Source organism: Amblyomma americanum, chromosome 6 (genome assembly GCF_052857255.1).
Source record: "Amblyomma americanum isolate KBUSLIRL-KWMA chromosome 6, ASM5285725v1, whole genome shotgun sequence".
NCBI lineage: Eukaryota > Metazoa > Arthropoda > Arachnida > Ixodida > Ixodidae > Amblyomma > Amblyomma americanum.
In genome coordinates this window covers 196,985,725-197,005,177 of record NC_135502.1, presented here as the reverse complement: position 1 = coordinate 197,005,177, position 19,453 = coordinate 196,985,725, and the positions used below count along the sequence as shown (strand labels likewise).

Sequence of the window (19,453 nt, the reverse complement as noted above, 5' to 3'; positions counted from 1 at the left end):
ATGCATGCACCCACAGTACGCGCCTGCCCCGGCTGCGACAGACTGCGCAGAGGCTGGCGCCATGGTGGCGATCACCAATACAGCGGCTACTGCATGACATCAGCGCAACCCCTCAATTACAGAAGAAAACCATGTTTTCATGTAATACTCGGCTACGCGAAAACCTTGCGCCCGATTTTAAGTGGTATGCAAATGCCAAAAGCGCAACTTCTCGTAGAAAATAAGTAGAAGAAAAACAAACTCATTGATTGAATTCACATTGTAAATGCAAATAACATGTACCCTGCTAGGAAAAAAAAGAAGAAACGGGCGTAGTATATGTTTTTACTCAATTCGTAACTGCTCACGCGCACGAAGCGGCGGTCGACGAATGCGTTCAGCAGGATTGCATGTAAGGACTCGCACCCTGTAATCACGCATTCCTGGCCGCGTCAGCTCGTCTTCGATTCTTCTTCCTTCTCTCGTGCTTGCCGGCTTCGCCACGTTCACAGTACGTAGTGCCGGTCACCCCGTGTTGACGTGGGCAGACTCGAATAGAGGGCTAACCGCACAGACGGCTGGGAGATGGAGTGGCCAGAGCCGAGTACAATGCCCGAGTACTCCACTATGTGCTTAATGGGCACTCCTTGAAATCGCACGCGTCCACTTGATGAGACAAAGCCGTTTATCTAATCGTCGAGGCTGACACATCAAATGGGTAACAAAAAGACTGTAGCGCGACCAAGACGAACACAAGACAGAGGCACACAGGACTAGCCCTAAACTTCATCTAACTTTATTTCACCGATAGCGCAGCAAATATAAGGAAAAAACCCCGATCACGTGCAGACACCATGTCACATACACCGCTATCAACAGAACCGTTCAAGATATGCCATCTCCGATTTGTATAAATTCACATGGCATATCTTGAACGGTTCTGTTGATAGTGGTGTATGTGACATGGTGTCTGCACGTGATCGGGGTTTTTTCCTTATATTTGCTGCTCTATCGGTGAATAAAGTTAGATGAAGTTTAGCGCTAGTCCTGTGTGCCTCTGTCTTGTGTTCGTCTTGGTCGCGCTACAGTCTTTTGTTACAGTATGCACCATCTAGCCCAACAAAAAGTTCTTCTAAAAACATCAAATGGGGCGCGGCGACAAGGGGACTGACAGAATCGCGTGCGTCGTTTATCAAAATGCAGCGCTGCACTGCATCCAACGCCAAAGCAAATGAACGAGCGGAAGCTCTGCTAAGCGTGGTTAGGCATGGTTCGGTTAAACTTTATTGCACATCAATGGTTTGGCTTGGACGGCGACGACAAACCGTCGAAGCGCTATAGTTCGGGCCCGTTGCTCATCCACGGCTCTGTGTGAAGGTAAGCGCACGCCACACGCTTTCGTACATAGCGAACGGCACGTCACGCGATTTGCGACAGTTGCGAGAGTGCCGTCGGTTCTGCACACAAAACTGTGGCGAGGCGCAGCGAGTCATGTGCTTCGATAGTTGCGAGGCGATCGAGCGCCGCCGGCTCAACACGCGCAGCTGTGGCGTGGCGTGACGAGTCATGTGACATGACGTCAGAGCCAAGCCTTCGCCCCTCCTGGCTTGAAGGTCAAATTTCGTAGCCACATGAGCTTCATATTTGAACTGAAAGAGCAGAGCTTTCGCTCTGAAGTAATTACAGCTGATTTAGCTCACTTGGCCAAATGCGAAGTATGAGCACCAGCACGTCGCGTTTCATTTCGCTTTCGGTTCGAGACTATACGGTTTCAAGATGAGGCTTCAGGCAATGTTCATCGTCAGCGTGTACTGTTTTCCAATTCAAATAGAATATGAAAGAGCCAGACTGGGGCCTCTTGATCCTCTTGATTTCGAGAGCCTTGTATAACGTCAGTTAGCGGACTCGCAATGCTCTCGTGATTATCCAAGACCAACGCATTCTAGTCATCGACACCCTTGTTGGAATAGCAGAGGTGGATGCCATTGAACATTGAGTCATGGCTTCGTGTTTTGTTCGGAACCGCCCATTCATCAAGCCCAGCTCATCGTCATTTAGCTTTAAACCATTCCCAGTCCTCGTCCATAAGGTGGCGAAGCGAGCCTCGTTTTGCAGAATGACTTGAGCCAATGAAATGTAAGACATGCTATGCAAAGTAAAGTCCAGGTTGAAAGCTCGTTTACTCCGGCGACACTTGCATACTTCGGCTGCTCGCACCGGAGGCACCTGTCACAGCTGGTCGCCGCATAGCACGATATTTAGGCTTCCAAAAGGCTTGAGGTAGTTCGCTGCAATTTTCCGCAACTGCACATCCCCCTTGTAATAGATGTCCGACGACATCACACTAATCTCGTCTATAATCACGAACTTGACGTTCCTCAAGGCAAATCGGTAAGCGTCGAGACTGTTGAGCGTTGGGTCATGTTCCTTACTGGCTCTCAAGAGTATACAGCCTTTGTTAGCGCTAGAAGAATCTTAATATCTGGAAAACAGCCTACCTGGCAAGTTATTTTATGGCCGTAAGTTTTCCTTTTCGTGCAACCCCGCTTTCGGTGTTTCGTCATGCTAGCTGAAAGTCCTGAAATAGATAAAAAAAAAATAGTGAAGAGATGTCTGAAGTGCTTGTGTTATAACATTTGAGCGGTCTGTAATGTTACGCTGTAAAACGGCATGATATGATTATTATATACTATCGATAATTTAAAGAAATTAAATTATTAAATTCGCATGTCAAATTATAAACTATTGAAATTTAAATTTCGAAGTAGAAATTCTGAAGCTAGGCAGAGCGTCCCCTGCAGTCCTTGCAGAAAGCCGAATTGGTTCTAAATGGAATTTCCAATTTTTATTTTACTGACTTGCCCTTGCCTATGTAATCTTTACGCGTTCATACAGCCACACTGTAAACAAGAATAAGCCCAAATGGAGGTTTAAATGGTTGGCACTACCCTTTATACTGCATATGCGAAAACATTTACTCCATTAATATGGAGTAAAAATGTGCTGAATTACCTATACCGCGGTACAAGATATCGGCTTGTCACCGTTTTCCGCTACAGTAATCCACATAATTGAATTGCTATTGTGAAGCCTCCAGTGCTTTAACCATATCTGACCTTTTTTCTTAGTGTCGCCACTCCGTTACAGCTTCCGGTTAGGCCTAATTCGCACAGCTTTTCTCATTGTGGTTCTCGCGCTGTGTTGCAGCAGATTATAGTGCGCTGCATAACATGGAACTGTGATAGAACATCATTTCAACGCTGAGCTCTTGAATGAGCTGATGAGGTTACATTTTTCCTGAGTCATATCGAAATGCCAAGCCTTAAAGAAGTGGATATGAAAGTAAACACTGCCATACCAGTGTGACGACCCCCCATAATGCGCAGGTCCACACGGGACGGAGAGGCAAAGAGACACCGTATGGCTCAGTTTAAACAAACAGATATATTCAATAATTATACATGATTATGATTATACATCAGAGGCTGGGGTGTCCGAGCTTACGTGCCGACGACTTCATGGGGACGATGGAGGGGCTCCGGAGTTGAGCTCGAACGGTTGCTGGCAGAAGCTGCACGCCGTCGGGCTTCGGCGCTGAAGGCCCCCTTGGCGAACGATGTCGTCCCGAGCGTTCTTTCTTCCGTACTCCTTGTCGATTTTTATATCCTTCTTATTCCCCACATTCCCTAGGTTGAGGACGCCCACGCCGGAGTGGGAGGGGCCTAGGGCTTTCACTTGGGTGCACAAACACACCACCGCACTTATGGTCTCGCCCCCGTCACGTGTTGAGTCCGAGGGAAAGAAGGTTGTCGTCGAGGTAGCGTCGGCTGTGGTAGACGGTCTCTGGCCCGCTGACGGTTCCCGCGGGTCACCGAACTCCGTTCTCCATCAAATGACACTCGCCACTCAAGGCCGGAACGCGAGGTCACTAAAAGGCCGGAAAAGTGGTCCCTTGTCCTAGGATGCTCGGGAGTGTTGGTGATGATGCCCGCCGTCTTGTCACGGGGCCAGGCCCGCCGAAACGAGGCCCTTTGTTCCCGGCACGGTCACGGAAATTGGGGAAGATAACGCCCGTCTCCTCGCGGCGGAGGCGGCGGCGTTCGACACGTGCCGACACTATGGAAATGGGGTCCGGTTGTGCTTAAACCCTTTCGTTTTGGTCGATCACTCTCAACGAGTATGGCTCGGTAATTGGACGCAGCTGTCACCTGGGTCTTCTCCGTGCGGTCTATGGCGGCAGGCCCGAAAGCAATCCCACTCAAGTTGCGTGCAGCCATATACAGTAAAAACATGTGTGCTGGCTGCTTCCAAAACGAGACCGGCTGTCGCCGATCTCCTCTCTTCCAGCTGAATTGCTTTCCCTTGAGTGGTTATGCCGCCACTGGGGGCTCCGTCTACGCCGCGCCGTCGAACGCGGACCCTCGTAGCACACACAAGGAACGTCACACTCGCTCACCCTCCAGAAGAATGTTCTCCGAACATTTGAGTCCATGCAGCTCCGCTTCTCTTTCTGAATCGCCTCGCACAGTGCGTCCGACAAAACACTTTTTGCTGCACTCAACACCACTGCACAACACCATGTGCCTCAGCTGTCATAACTGGCGTCTCCAGGGGCAGCACTGATCTTCTTTTACAGATAAACATGAAACTCAGCACCCAAGCCCCTCCTTTCTAGTCCAAACTGGACGAAATAAATTTACCACAGTTACAAAGGAGCTCCCACTTCTACCACGATCACGGCACAGAGAAAAATATAGATAACGAAAGGAAGTAGGGCAGGTTCTGCATGCGCTCCGCATGCTCTCCTGTGAAGATGTTACTTAATGACAGAAAGGTTTAACTACCAACTCTGATATCTTAACACATAAGCACATAGCAATGTTATGAGCTGCGGCATTACACAATTCTAACCAGTTCACAACTCCGCTCTGTTTACGCCATTAGTCCGACTTATCTTTCCGATTTCGCAGCGGATATCGGCCTTCATGAGTCATACCAAGTAAGTCTGTGACCCTTTGTCTGCTTTGAGACTCGCGAGGGCTCGTGGCAGGAGCCTCTCCTGGCGTTATCTGCGCGGCAACCTCGCGCACTTCTTCTAGCAATGCATGAAGTAAATCCGGTGGCATTCCGGCCGTCACCTCTGGCGCCTGCCGAACAAATGCAGGAGAGGGCGTTTCTTGCGAACTATCTGCGCGCTCCGCTTCACTTCTGTCCACATCAAAATCCGCGCTTTCCCTTTCCTCATTTCGTGAATACTGAACCGGTGCCGACTTGAGGCGATTTGTGTGTATCCTTATCAAGCGCCGGAGAAAGCTTCTCGACAACCTCGCACGGGCCTCTCCACTTCGTCTGGAACTTACGAGCTAGCCCAATCTGCCTTTGGCAGTTCTCAATGTACACGCTGTCCTCCATATCAAACGGCGCGTCTCTAGCACTGCGATCGTGCACCTCCTTCCTGCGCTTCGCCGCTTTCTTTAAGGCCCCCTTTGCGATGTCCCTCGCCACTTGCAAGCGCGATTCTAGCTCAACCTTATAGTCCAGTGAAGCGTATGGGACACGACGGGGGCCCTCTGGCACTTCACTAGGCTGGTCCGGGTCTCGGCCGTAGAGAAGAAAGAATGGTGATTCGCCCGTGCTCTCGTGTGCTGCGGAATTGTAGGCAAGCATTGCATACGGGAGCCACAAGTCCCAGTCCCGCTGGTCGCGCGAAACAAAATGCGACAGGAACCCGGCCACGGTTTGGTTCAGTCGCTCCACCGCGTCGTTGCAAGCCGGATGGTACGGTGTTGTCTGCTTTCTTAGCGATCTTAAGCAGCTCGCAAACTCTCCTCATTAGCTGCGACACGAAGTTCGTTCCCCGATCTGTCAAGAGATGCCTCGGGGGTCCATGTCGGAGCACGATCTGTTCGACAAATGCTCTTGCAACCGTGTCTGCCTTCTGATCTGGGAGTGCTACCGCTTCCGCGTATTTTGAAAGGTGATCGACAAATACTAAAATGTACCTGTTTCCGGAAGTGGTCGTGGCCAATGGGCTCATTATGTCCATACCTGTCCGCTCGAAGGGAGCCGAAACCTCAGGGAACGGCTGAATTGGAGCTGGTCTTCGTCCCTTGGGTGTTTTTCTTTCGAGACAGGAATGACACTTCGCACAGTAGTCTCTAACATCCTGTCGCATGCCACTCCAAAAGCACAAACGCTCCACACGCCTGCGTGTCTTTGCTACGCCAAAATGACCGGCGCATGGCGCATCGTAAAACGCGCGAAGAACCCTTTCTGTCCACGACCGAGGTATGACGACTCTCTCCCAAGCGGTTTTCTCTGGTCTCCCTTTCCTGGTTGGTCTCGTGCGCCGACACAGGGTGCCGTCTTTGCCAATGAAATAACCTGGCTGTTCGGGGTGAGACGGTGCGCCCTCTAAGCTTTCGATTATTCGCTTCAGGTCAGGATCTTTGCACTGCTCTGTGCGTAATTCGGCGGGGTCGACTACGGGGACAAACTCATCTATAGCTGCCACGGCAGCTGTGCGGCTGAGTGCATCAGCATTCAGATGTGTCTTTCCTGACTTGTGCTCCACTTAAAAGCAGTATTCCTGCAGGTGTAGATTCCATCTAGCGAGTCGCGAGCTAGGGTCCCTGACACTCATCACCCATTTCAGAGGATGGCAGTCTGTGACTAGCTTCAATTTGCGGCCGTAAAGGTAGCATCTGAAGTGCTTTACTGCCCAGACAACGGCGAGGCACTCCCTTTCCGTAGCTCCGTACTTTTGCTCTGTGGGGCTCAGCTGTCGGCTAGCAAAAGCAACGGGATGTTCTTTGCCCTCGATAACCTGAGATAGCACGGCACCAACTGCGAACTTTGACGCATCTGTGGCCATAACGAAGGGCAAATTAAAATCCGGGTGGCGCAACAGCGGTGCACTCATTAGCTTCCTTTTCAGGGCCCCAAAAGCATCCTCCGCGTTTTCGTCCCAGCGAAAGGCGACATTTTTGGCTGTTAAGGCGGTGAGCGGCTTAGCGAGCTTGGCGAACTCCTCTCTGTGCCTTCGGTAGTAACCGATCAGGCCGAGAAACTGCCGGACATGGCGGACGCTAGTCGGGGATGGAAAATCCGAGACACACCTTAGTTTCTCAGGGTCCGGTCGCACGCCGTCAGCTGAAACAACGTGCCCGAGGTATTTCACCTCGTTTTTGAGGAATTGGCACTTAGAGGGCTTCAGCTTGAGACCCGCTTCTCTTAGTCGCACCAAAACCTGCTCAATATCGCGCAAATGGTTCTCAAAACTGTCACTGTATATGATTATGTCATCCATATACACGAAGCACAGCCTCCCCAGAAGACCTGCCAGGATAACATCAGCGGTTCTCTGCCAGACAGCAGGGCTGTTGGCCAGACCCATCGGCATTCTTTTCCATTCATAGTGCCCTGAGGGCGTGTTGAATGCCGTTTTCTCGGCATCTGCCGGATCCATTGCTATCTGCCAGAATCCCGCCGCCATGTCCACTACCGTGAAGTACCTGGCAGAGCCCAGCTGAGAAAGCGTCTCCTGTATATTGGGGATGGGGGGAAATCCGACTGTGCGGCCTGCCCGTGGACCCCCCTGCCACCGGATACGGGCCAGTGTAGTTTCGGCTACTAGGCTTTGTTCCGGTACAACGCCAGCGGTGGGGATGGGCTGGCCGGGGCCCGTCCCCTGGGGATGCAAAACTCCATGGGAGTGGCAGCGACTCCCAAGCGACTGAGTGGGCCAGTCGCGCACGTGAGGTCCGATGCCTGTGCGGAGGCAGGCCTGGTTTCATAATCAGGTTGGACTCACGGAATTAGGCTCGAAAAGTGCTCTAAAATCAAAAGGCCTCTGCACGCGGGGGCGTGCGTGGCTACCGGCTGGCGCGTCGGTTTCTGGCCACGGAGAGGCCAGGTCCGCGCGGGGGTTTCCAGCAGAAGGGCTCCTTGGGAGCGATGTCCTCGGTGAAGCAGCCAGGGATGGCTGACCGCGAGGCCGTGAGGCTAGAGCGCGGGACGCCGAGGTAAGGGGGACCTTAGTAGGACCGATGCAAAAACCGTCAATGTTGTGGAGTAGCGGTGGAGTAGGCCCGGGTTATCTCACCCTCGGCCAGGTTCTTGGTTTGTGGCCCGGTCAGTTCGGCCCTGAACACTCCCTCATCAGTAGGTGTGGAGCAAGCCAGGGGAGGAAATAAGTGCAAGGATGGTTGGTTGGAAGCACAGGTGGGTCCCTGGGAGTCTAATTCCATTGGCTGGATCCACCACACATACTTCCGGAGTCTGAAAAGCCGCGAAAAACACTTGACGGTTAGTAGCTGGGAGCGTAACGCAAGTCCGAACCGGACGCCTGAAAGTCGTGGAGGAGCCCGAGGCAGCTGCCCCGGGTTAGGATTCCCTGTCTCCGAGTCGGTGCTATTGCGTCGTTGGGTGGTCGGGCATCCCGTGAGTGGAGCCGCACCATTGGACAACATCGACGCCCTCCCTGTCCTGGCCAGACAGGAGTCGAGCGATGATAAAATGAGGGTCAATATCTCGCTGTCCCCATTCCCATCACATTACCCATAACCCTTCCCTCAGTCCCATTCCCACAACCTATGTCCCACCCCCTCCGCTACGTCCCAGGGGAGATCAGGGGAGTCTCCCCGGGCCCGCTCCCCCGGCTGTGGGTGGCAAAAGCACAACATTGCCTTCGGGGCTTTTCATTTATATTACGATTGGGTTAAGCCTGTGATACTTTAGTGGTACAGGCAGGAGCTTATTGGTTTACGTTTTTTTTATGGCAGCTCCACCATACTCTTTGTATATTGGGGATGGGGTATGGATCGATGCGAGTTACGGCATTTAGTTTGCGGTAATCCACTACCAATCGATACGAGCCATCTGGCTTTTCCACCAATAGTGCTGGTGCTCCCCAGGGTGACTTTGAGTGTTCGACAATGCCGCGATCAATCAGGTCCTGCACCTGCCGCTCCATCTCCTCACGTTGGGAGTAAGGAATCCTGTACGCACGCTGGTAAACAGGGCGATGAAGTGCCGGTTTCTATCCTGTGCTTTATAACGCCACAGCAGCCCAAATCCAGGTTGGACGCGGCGAATACCTCCGAGTAGTCGTTCAGCAAACCAGCCAGAGCCTCCCTCTCCCTGGATTTTACGTGAGAAAGATCGAACGACGCCTTTGGAGCAGCCGAAGGACTAGCATGCTCTACAGTTGCGAGTACCGTATCGGTGGGCTCACGTTTCTCTATCGCAGAGGTGAAGAAAGCCAATGTTTTGTTCTTGGGAAGGCTCAGTGGCTGCTGGCTACAGTTAACCACCCGTAGGGGCACTCTGTGGGCGTCATTAACTGTCACGAGGCACGCGGCTGCCTTCAGGCCATTGCTGAGAGAGTCGACCGGCTCAAGCACTCCCACGGCGCCGCTCTCTACATCTGAAGGCACACACGCGTACAAAATGTGCTCCGACCAAGGAAGGACGACCGCCTCATCGACCAGCCTGACGGCAACCCGCGAATATACCTTCTCCAATGATCCCACTGTTTGACGGGTGTCGATATCGGTAATGCGAATCTCAGCCCCTCTCCTGTTCAAAAACGGAACTTCTGAGCCGCCCGCATTAACCTCTTCCTCAGAGAATGAGACTACTATCTTCCCTTTTCTCAAAAAATCCTGCCCTAATATACCTGACACTCCGTTTGGCACAGACACCGTGTCCGGGCATACGTAGCAGTGGTGCTCCAATGCAATTCCGCCGAGAGAGAAGTGTAACCGGTAGAGTCCACTTATGCCAAGAGGATCCCCCGTTATGCCTACAAATTTGGTTGCCATACCACCAGACGCTTCCAACATCTCGCGGTCTCCCTTCCTTCGAAGCGTGTTAAAACTGCTCTCCTTAAGCAATGTCACCTTTGACCCCGTATCTATCAACAATTCCATGCAACAACCATTTAACTTGTAACGCACAACAGGGCATGCCTCGTCGGCCACACAAACCACCACCACCTCATCATCCACTGCTCCCTCCCCACGCTCCTCAGGATGGGGAGGACTATCTAGTTTTTTGTCTCGGTATCTGGAGCCCCGCTGTAGGCTTGCTTAGGGCGTGTCTCGCCTGCTTCTCTTTGTGGCTCCCCACGGCGCACGTTTTGGCAGAACCTGGCGATGTGTCCGCGACCCTGGCAAGCGAAGCATACGATTTCTTCAAAATCTTGCATACCGCGCCAGTAGCTTTGTGGCGGTCTCCGGTTTCCAGCGAATGGGCGCTGTTGAGCGCGCGCTTCAACCTGGCATTCTACCTGCTGAGATAGCAGCTGTTCTAAGCGATCTAACCGCTCTGTCAAGAGAGCAACCTCAGGGTTGAGCACCGCTCTCTCTATGACGCGTACTCTCGCTGCGGCTGTCGTTAACGCCTCATTTCGTTCCTCATCCAATGTGGCCGCCACGGCTGGGTCGAAATTGCTCGGCTTGCGCGAGAGCACGAACCGGCGCACGGGGTCTTGCAGACCAGCCACGAACAAAGCGGTCATTTCCTCTTTAAGTAGATCCTCCGCGTATTTCTTCTTTAGCTGGTCTCCTTCCTCCTCCCTGCTTAACGTATCGCGTGCTAGGCGCTGAAGCCGCGACGCAAACGTTCGCACGTCCTCCCCTACCATCTGTCCGGCGTCACGGAACCTCTGTACCCGCACGTGACGTGGTTCAGTGTCGAAATGCTCAAACGCGAGCTTCTTAAATTCCGCAAATGATTTTGTGGATTTTAATTTTTCGTCTCGCCATGCAAAATCATGAGCAGCTCCTGCCATCTTACACCTCGCCATTCCCAGCATTTGAGCATCGGACCATCCCCCCATTTTCCCAATCTCTTCTAGCATGGAAAACAAATCGCAGATTGGAACCCCTGTCTTATCTCCCGTAAACGTCGGAATGACGCTTCCTAATGCCAGCATGCTTGCTCCGAGCGACGGCTGTGGAGTGGGAGCTCCCTCAGGTACAGACATTTTTTTTTCGCTCAAGCCCTCCGGTGCCTCAAGCCTCTCAAATGGGGGTAAAAGTCCCACAATCAGTCCCGTGATTCCCTTTTGATTACAATTTTGAAGTCATGAATGTCGCAGCATTCAGAGGACATTTGCTTTTGAGACCCCACTTCTGACACCAGTGTGACGACCCCCCATAATGCGCAGGTCCACACGGGACGGAGAGGCAAAGAGACACCGTATGGCTCAGTTTAAACAAACAGATATATTCAATAACTATACATGATTATGATTATACATCAGAGCCTGCGGTGTCCGAGCTTACGTGCCGACGACTTCATGGGGACGATGGAGGGGCTCCGGAGTTGAGCTCGAACGGTTGCTGGCAGAAGCTGCACGCCGTCGGGCTTCGGCGCTGAAGGCCCCCTTGGCGAACGATATCATCCTGAGCGTTCTTCCGTACTCCTTGTCGATTTTTATACCCTTCTTCTTTTCCACATTCCCTAGGTTGAGGACGCCCACGCCGGAGTGGGAGGGGCCTAGGGCTTTCACTTGGGCGCACAAACACACCACCGCAATTATGGTCTCGCCCTCGTCACGTGTTGAGTCCGAGGGAAAGAAGGTTGTCGTCGAGGTAGCGTCGGCTATGGTAGACGGTCTCTGGCCCGCTGACGGTTCCCGCGGGTCACCGACCTCCGTTCTCCATCAAATGACACTCGCCACTCAAGGCCGGAACGCGAGGTCACTAAAAGGCCGGGAAAGTGGTCCCTTGTCCTAGGATGTGCTCGGGAGTGTTGGTGATGATGCCCGCCGTCTTGTCACGGGGCCAGGCCCGCCGAAACGAGGCCCTTTGTCCCCGGCACGGTCACGGCAATTGGGGAAGATAACGCCCGTCTCCCCGCGGCGGCGGCGGCGGCGTTCGACACGTGCCGACACTATGAAAAGGGGGTCCGGTTGTGCTTAAACCCCTTCGTTTTGGTCGTTCACTCTCAACGAGTATGGCTCGGTAATTGGACGCAGCTGTCACCTGGGTCTTCTCCGTGCGGTCCATGGCGGCAGGCCCGAAAGCAATCTCACTCAAGTTGCTTGCAGCCATATACAGTAGAAACATGTGTGCTGGCTGCTTCCAAAACGAGACCGGCTGTCGCCGATCTCCTCTCTTCCAGCTGAATTGCTTTCCCTTGAGTGCTTTTGCCGCCACTGGGGGCTCCGTCTACGCCGCGCCGTCGAACGCGGACCCTCGTAGCACACACAAGGAACGTCACACCAAACTTCCTTCAGGGGTGTTGTCATTTTCAACTTATTCTGCTCTAGCTTTTACTCAGATATAGCGTGGTGCAGACAGTGAAAACTACTCCGCGACTTTTTTCAGATTTGAAATATTGATTCTAATGTTACATCCCTTTATCTACGAACACAGCCAACCAAACGAGCTCGCACAGCAAAAGCAGACGACTCCTGCCACCTCCGCCTACGTCGCTGCTGGGCTTGCAGACGGCGAAGAGAACACGCGACGCGGGATCACATTAGGGCAGCGCAGTTTCCCAATTTGGACTGCCGGCGGCCCCCGCAGCTACTGCCTGTTTTCGCCGCTGGCACTGCTGTAAGAATGAGCCTGAATAGGATAAATAAACACGACTCAATTTTCGGCTCTATTTCTGTAGGTAGTAAAAAAATACCTCCCTTGTATAAGTCAGTAAATAAAATACTCCATATAATGGGAGTAAATAAAACCTCCTTTTGGGTGTGCGCTAGAGGACAAGCCATTTACTCCCATTTGGGCGCTTTTTTTAAAACAGTGCAGTTCCGCAATATAATAATTTATGCTTAGCACTTTCTAGGAATCTTTCTTGAAATTTGCATGCCACTAACGCGATATCATCATGTTAAGCTATAAGCCAATAAGACGTTCGTCAGGTCTAAGCTAGAATTCGCATCACCCGTTTGGAACCCTCGTCAAGATTGTTATTCTCTCGAGTCCGTTCAGAATCTCGCTGCCAGGTTCATTCATGCACCGTATTCTTATGACGTCAGCGTTGGGTTTATCGCCCTTATCATTCCGTCGTCGCATTTCCACCTATCTTTATTCCATAAAGCCATCAACAGCCCCATGCGCGCCGCACCTGATATTCTTGCCCCATCACACATATCACCCCGCATCATCCATGAGCGAGACGTTGCCCCTCTACTCTCACGCACTCCATGTCGCCTTTTCCAATTCCTTGTTTCCCCGCACAGCTGCAGACTGCAGACGGCCTTACAAGCAACACTGACATCGCTGTCATAACCTGCTCATCCAAGCTGATTGGAAGCGTAAAAAAAAGAAATTAAAGGCGCACTTTAGTCTACTTACGTGCGGAAACGCGAAAGCATTTCGAGTTCCGTTCACGTGATCGAACACGTGACCTGTAGGGAGCCTTTGGTTAGCTATGAATGCTGTAATTTAATTAATCATTGATTGTAGTTATTTCATTAGTTTGACCGGTTATACTAATTAAATACGTATTTATTTATTATTTATTATTCATTAATCACTGCCAGTTATTGTTAATTAATCGATTAATAGCGCATTTTACTGTTCGTTCAATTCTGGAGGAATTACTAACTTTGTGAATTACTCGGATTAATTAGCAAAATTAATTGTCTTATCTAATTATTTTGCTTAGTAATCGGTCATTTAAACTTTCCATTCAAACTTTATTATTCATTAAAAATCATATAAACACTCTTACTGGATGATCGACAGCTCAAGAGGGCACGCTCTGTCCACACTTCTTGTGCACGCCACTCATGGGGCAAGAAATGCTCTCGCATTAATATGCACTATCGTAACAATGTTCTCCTAATACTTCCCACCTCTTCCTGAGGCCTGTAAGGAAATAAAATGAAAGTTCTGCACTTTCTGAACTGGTGCAGGATGTGCAGTAAAAAATTCGAACGTTCATCTCGTATGCAGAGCGGGCTCGCTGCGTAACCTGTTAATGAACATTGTTACGTGGCTGGGATTACAGCATAGATCATTCGAGACATTATAGTTTGCGGACGCAGAATTTGGCTGCACCCTTACAAAAATTTGTTTAGTCTATGGACTGCCCTTAGACTTCTGTTGATAAAGTCTATAAACTTTATACGTACCAGTACTATATGCTAGTCCACAGACAATCAATAGATTTATGGCCATGTACTTCCGCAAGATTAATAGCTAGTCTTTAAACTATGAATAGACAGAAACAAATATCTACAGGAAGGCAACTGAGTCTGAAGAAGCCTATAGAATGTCTGCAAACAATTTCTGTAAAGGCAGACGAAAGACGAACTGGCCGAACACGTGCCCGCAAACAGCAACTGCGCTTGGCGGTCGTCGAAAATCGAAAGCGCCGCCGTTCTTGACCACACCTAATTTAAATGTGACGACGAGCCTTCCGAAATCAGGCCACTAAACATTTGCGTTAATATCGAAAATCACAGAAAGGGATGCGAGCGGCTGCAATCATTCCAGAGAAATGCGGTCGCCTAGGTTAACCAGTGGTTAATCACAATGATTAACCAAGATAGGTGGTAACAGTCGTAGTAGCAGATCCATCATATACATGACTAAAAATTCTAAAAGCATATTTCTCCTGCCAATTTGCCCTAGATAAGTAAGTACTCGTTTCCAAGGCCTTACAAACAGTTGTAGCACGGACGCAAATGGTTTAGAAATATGGCCTATTAAATAAGTGAGTGGTCTAATTGCACCGCCCTAGCACATATACATATAATAGAACGCCGCGGTGGCTCAGTGGTTATGGCGCTCGGCTGCTGACCCGAAAGACGCTGGTTCGATCCCGGCCGCGGCGGTCGAATTTCGATGGAGGCGAAATTCTAGAAGCCCGTGTGCTGTGCGATGTCAGTGCACGTTAAAGAACCTCAGGTGGTCGAAATTTCCTGAGCCCTTCACTACGGCGTCCCTCTCAGCCTGAATCGCTTTGGGACTTTAAACCCCCATACACCCTAAACCCTAGCACATATATATTTAATTTCGCACTATCGACAGGTGTGTTGCCAAAGAACATGCAGTTAGTTCGGGTTATAAATATAAAAAAGAAGTAACAGAATTAATATAAATACTACCGTCCGATATCTAAGCAATATTTTCTATGCGACCGGAAAAACTGTTAATATTCAAATTGAAACGTTTTCTCAAAACACGAACTAATAGCTGAATGGCACTTTGATTTCAGGAAAAATCTTTCTACAGAAAATTCTTTGCTGAACCGAAAAGACATTATTTTACAAGGTTTAGAAAGCAAACTAATAACTCCGGAAATATACATATATTTTAGTAAAGCCTTTCATCGTGTTAATCGTATTAATAGACAAACTACAAAAATACGATTTCCGCGCTACCAATCCGCGCTACAAACGCACTCACCAATCCGGTTGTATATATTGTTACGGGGATGTTACGGCGGTAAGTCTATATTGGCGGCTGCTCTGAGATGGCCAGCACTCAGCTCAGAACCGAGCGCCCAGCTACCAACTGTCAACGTCGTCGTCGTTCAGCGCACCGCCACTTCTTCGTTCATGATTCGTCCACTTGTAACAATATCATTACGCTCGCAATTCGTTGAAAGTAATGAACATAAATCACGTATATGCGATATTTACAGAGCAGTGTGCCGCGAGCAGCATTCTAGGTCCTGTCGTTTTTCTTTTTTATGTAAATTATCTCGTATTATGCGATAATTCATTCAAATTTGTTTTTTACGCTGATGATTATAACCTTTTTTAACTGGAGAATATCTGAGCAACATTTTACCCCTCGCGAGATCAGTTTGATTTAAGCTGCGTGAATGCGCTCCGAAAACAACCTGTTATTAAAGGAATCCAAAACAAAACGCATTCTGTTCTGTGCAGGTGAACTTGTGGAACTGCCTGAGAGCATTACCATAGGTACGTGTAAAGGTAGAAGATATACAGATTTATGCAAACACTTGGAGCTGTTTTTTCTCAGCACATGCATTGCATCCACCATGTCGATAACCTTAACTCACAGGCATGAAATATAGTTGGTATGCTCAATAGAAATATGCCATTTATTCCCCGCCAGAGTTAAACAACTTTCCTATAGTTCTATGTTTCATTCAGTGCTCAAATACTGTGCAGTGTGCACCGGTGTGGAGAAACACTAGCTCACAAAACTCGAACAAACTTATCTTGCTACAATACAGATCAATAGAATCAATGAGCATACTAAACTTCTTTTCCACAAGTAGAGAATAATAACAGCTGCTAGTATATCAAAGTAGAGGGTAATAAAATGCTACAATGGAGCGATAGAGCCTAGGCAAGTAATATTCATTCCTCTCTCCCGCTTATATCCTCAAACAAGAATGCACCTCCCCTCCTCAACTAAACACGAAAATTTCACACGGCCAAGTTATGGGCGACATCGCGTTGATTACACGCTCCCCCGTACACTTACTGATTTGGCCAAGCAACACACAGACGTAATGGCACTGAGCAAAACTGAGATTGTGGAGTTACTTCTGTAACAACCTTCAGTTGGAGCTGCAAACTGCTTTTGTTTTGTTTTTCACATGCCCCTGTTTTCTCTGTCGTTTTCTGCACTCTGCGCCTAGTAATTAGAACGCAACTCTAAACCACTACTATCCTGCTGTTGTTGCCCGGGTGGCTGGGGCCGTCTCAAGCTGCAACTGTGCAGCTTTTTCTCCTGCCACCCCCCTTTTTTTGACGACGTAGCGTTTTTATTGTTGTGCGAAAATAAAAATATATTGTCTGATTGATCGATTGGTTAATTGATTGGCTGATTTGTTGATTACCCACGGCGTCGCAGAAACCAGCCGACACCACTAGCTGGAGGGCCTCCTTTGAAGGTATCAGCCGATTCGTTCGTTAATTGTATCCGACTACAGTGACACTAGTCCTCCTCCTCTCTTAGCGTACATCAGACTTTTGTCCACGACTAATTTCCTCTTGAGCGCCTTTGCATTAATTTAGTAATCAATACTAATAAAATCGAACCAGTGCTTTCCCTGCATTGAAGTAAGCTTTCTCACATCCCAGACTTTTCGCTTTCTCCCGGTTTAACTAAAATTCAGCTTGTTTCTAAAGTTAAAAGCCTTTGAGCGTATTTCAATGTACAGTTGTCCTGGAATAAACGTATAGAGACTACGACTGGCCAACTATGTAAGGTCGTCGACAGTTTATCTGTACTGCATTACTTCATCATGTCGCTTAACTTAGGCATATTGATCAGCTTTGACAGTTCTGCTAGTTCTGCCTCATGGATGGCGTTTGAGACATTCGTGCTCTGGCATGTTTTAATCGCATCCTTTGTTTCCTGCGAGAGCCTACTTGTATCCTTCCATATAACTCGTATGTACCTGCCTACCTGCACAACCGCTATAAGTAAGGTGACCTAAGAGTATCACGAAATGCATTGACAATCATTTTTGTGTACGGCTGCTATAAGGCCTCGCGAGGCAAGCGTTCGCGTACGTATTGTCAAGGACGACATCGGTCTGGAGTGGCGTCAAGAGATAGGCCGGCAAAGCCGAGGCTTGATATATTTTTCCCCGCAGGGAGGTCAGGGGAGGGAGGTACGAGCCACACAGGATGCCTCCCGTAGTCAGCAGGTAAAGATAATGAGTTGCCCGATGTCAAATCTGTACGATCCGGTGTGCTACAAGGCAGCATGTTGGGTCCACTGTTGTTTAACCTTTCCATAAATGACATCATTTGTCTAGACAAGAAATGCATTTATAATAAATGTCGACGACACCGCCCTTTTTTAAATCAGCTCCTATTTGTGATATCGCTGCGCAAGCGAATGTGTTCGCATTCCCTTTATGAATGCACAATCATTAATTTAGTATTCAACACTAATAAAACCGAACCAGTGCTTTCCCTGCATTGAAGTAAGCTTTCTCGCATCCCAGACTTTTCGCTTTCTTCAGGTTTAACTAAAATTCAACTTGTTTCTAAAGTTAAAAGCCTTTGAGCGTATTTCAATGTACAGTTGTCCTGGAATAAACGTATAGAGACTACGACTGGCCAACTATCTAAGGTCGTCGACAGTTTATCTGTACTGCGTTAGTTTTTTTCTGCTACCACTCGTTATTGGCTTCCGCCATTAGTTTCTATTTTCTTGCTGTGCGAAATGAATAATGTTTCAAATATCAGAAAACCTTATAAGATACAAAAATGAACCTTCACAATAATTGTCAACGTCGCAACATCACTTAAATGTCATTGACACATATAAGGTCGTAAAGCAAATTAACTTTGCTGAACTTAAGGCTGGAGTAATTAGTTTGGGACCGAACCCCACGACTTTTGCGTTGCGAGTTCGACACGTTACCCCTATAGGCAAATGAAACACATTTATTCGACTTGGTTAAAGGGAGACCTTGTGTGTGGCGTGGTGTATCACGTGGCGTATTATGCCTACTGATGTATGCTAATTATTATGTGCAGTTAGAAACATGTACTAAATAAGAAAGAGAGCCGCAAATTACCCTTAAGGCGTGATACCCTTAAGGCGGAGCTTGAGTGTCCCCTTTATTTTAGGCGAAGGATGACTAAGCTTTGTATGCTTCCTGGCAACGCTCCCGACACCTCCGCGATGTTCAATACAAGTCGCTTGACTTGGCTACGCTAGCTATTACATCAGACTGCCGCACGGAAAGTCTGGAACACTTCACTGACACTTCTATAAAGCGAGTCTGCAGCCACTTGGATAGCTTGCGACAAGAACCGACAGCCAGCGATTACAGGCGCTGAAAAAAGCATTTCGAAAAGTGCCTAAGGAGTGCATTTCTCAGTTTTCTCAACAATTGGTCCCCCCATGAATGGAGGGCACACCAAGCATGTCCTCACTCGGCCGCTGTCTGTTTCCACACGACACAGCGGACTCTCGGGAGAAGCAAGTCCTGTATAGCATCCACTCTAAGAAGGAAACCCATGCAGGCTAAACGGCCAACGGCAGACCGGAACGACGCCACCGCTCAGCTCACAACCACCCCGCACCTAGGCAGGCCAAAAAGGCCTGTTCGCCCATCAGTACACGCGCGAGTGCGATGCACTCACCGTTTCCATGGCGAGGTGCGAATGGAGAGCCCCGGACTTGCTGCAACGCGTGCCCTCTTATTTCCCGTCGCCTGCAAGGCGCTGCCAGGCGCTACCGACGATACGCGTCGCGTTTTTATTCCGACGTACACCGAAGGAAAAGCGCGGCTGGAACGCCGGTCAATCTGTCGAGAACGCCCCTATCTTGAGCGCGGTTAGAAAGCATCCCTTATCGCGCGGCCTTTCTTGTATTCATTGCTCGCAGATGCTCAGCCCACAATGGCAGACAGCGAGCGAGTGGGACACTACGCGGCTTCGCGCTGCAGCCGCGGGGTATGAAACGCTGTTCGAGCGATACGGCACGCTTGCCATCGCGCATAGTTTTGAGAGTTAATAGGGAAGCAGAAAAACAATCAGTAGTGCGCCTCCAAAAGT

General features: G+C 49.5%; 1 protein-coding gene across 2 annotated transcripts in view; it reads right to left on the bottom strand.

The window, feature by feature from the left end:
- The window catches only part of LOC144094328 (uncharacterized), a 52,492-nt gene extending 33,298 nt beyond the window's left edge, over window positions 1-19,194 (bottom strand). Inside the window, exons 1-2 of one of the 2 annotated variants that reach the window (XM_077628280.1) lie at window positions 19,040-19,188; window positions 2,478-2,557 (exon numbers count right to left, since the gene is read on the bottom strand). In XM_077628280.1, coding sequence (XP_077484406.1) covers window positions 2,478-2,543 — 66 coding nt within the window. In that variant the 5' untranslated portion in view covers window positions 2,544-2,557; window positions 19,040-19,188. Of the gene's footprint in view, window positions 1-2,477; window positions 2,558-19,039 lie in introns of both variants that reach the window. The other variant, XM_077628281.1, reaches the window with a different exon arrangement.
- Window positions 19,195-19,453: the final 259 nt, after the last annotated feature.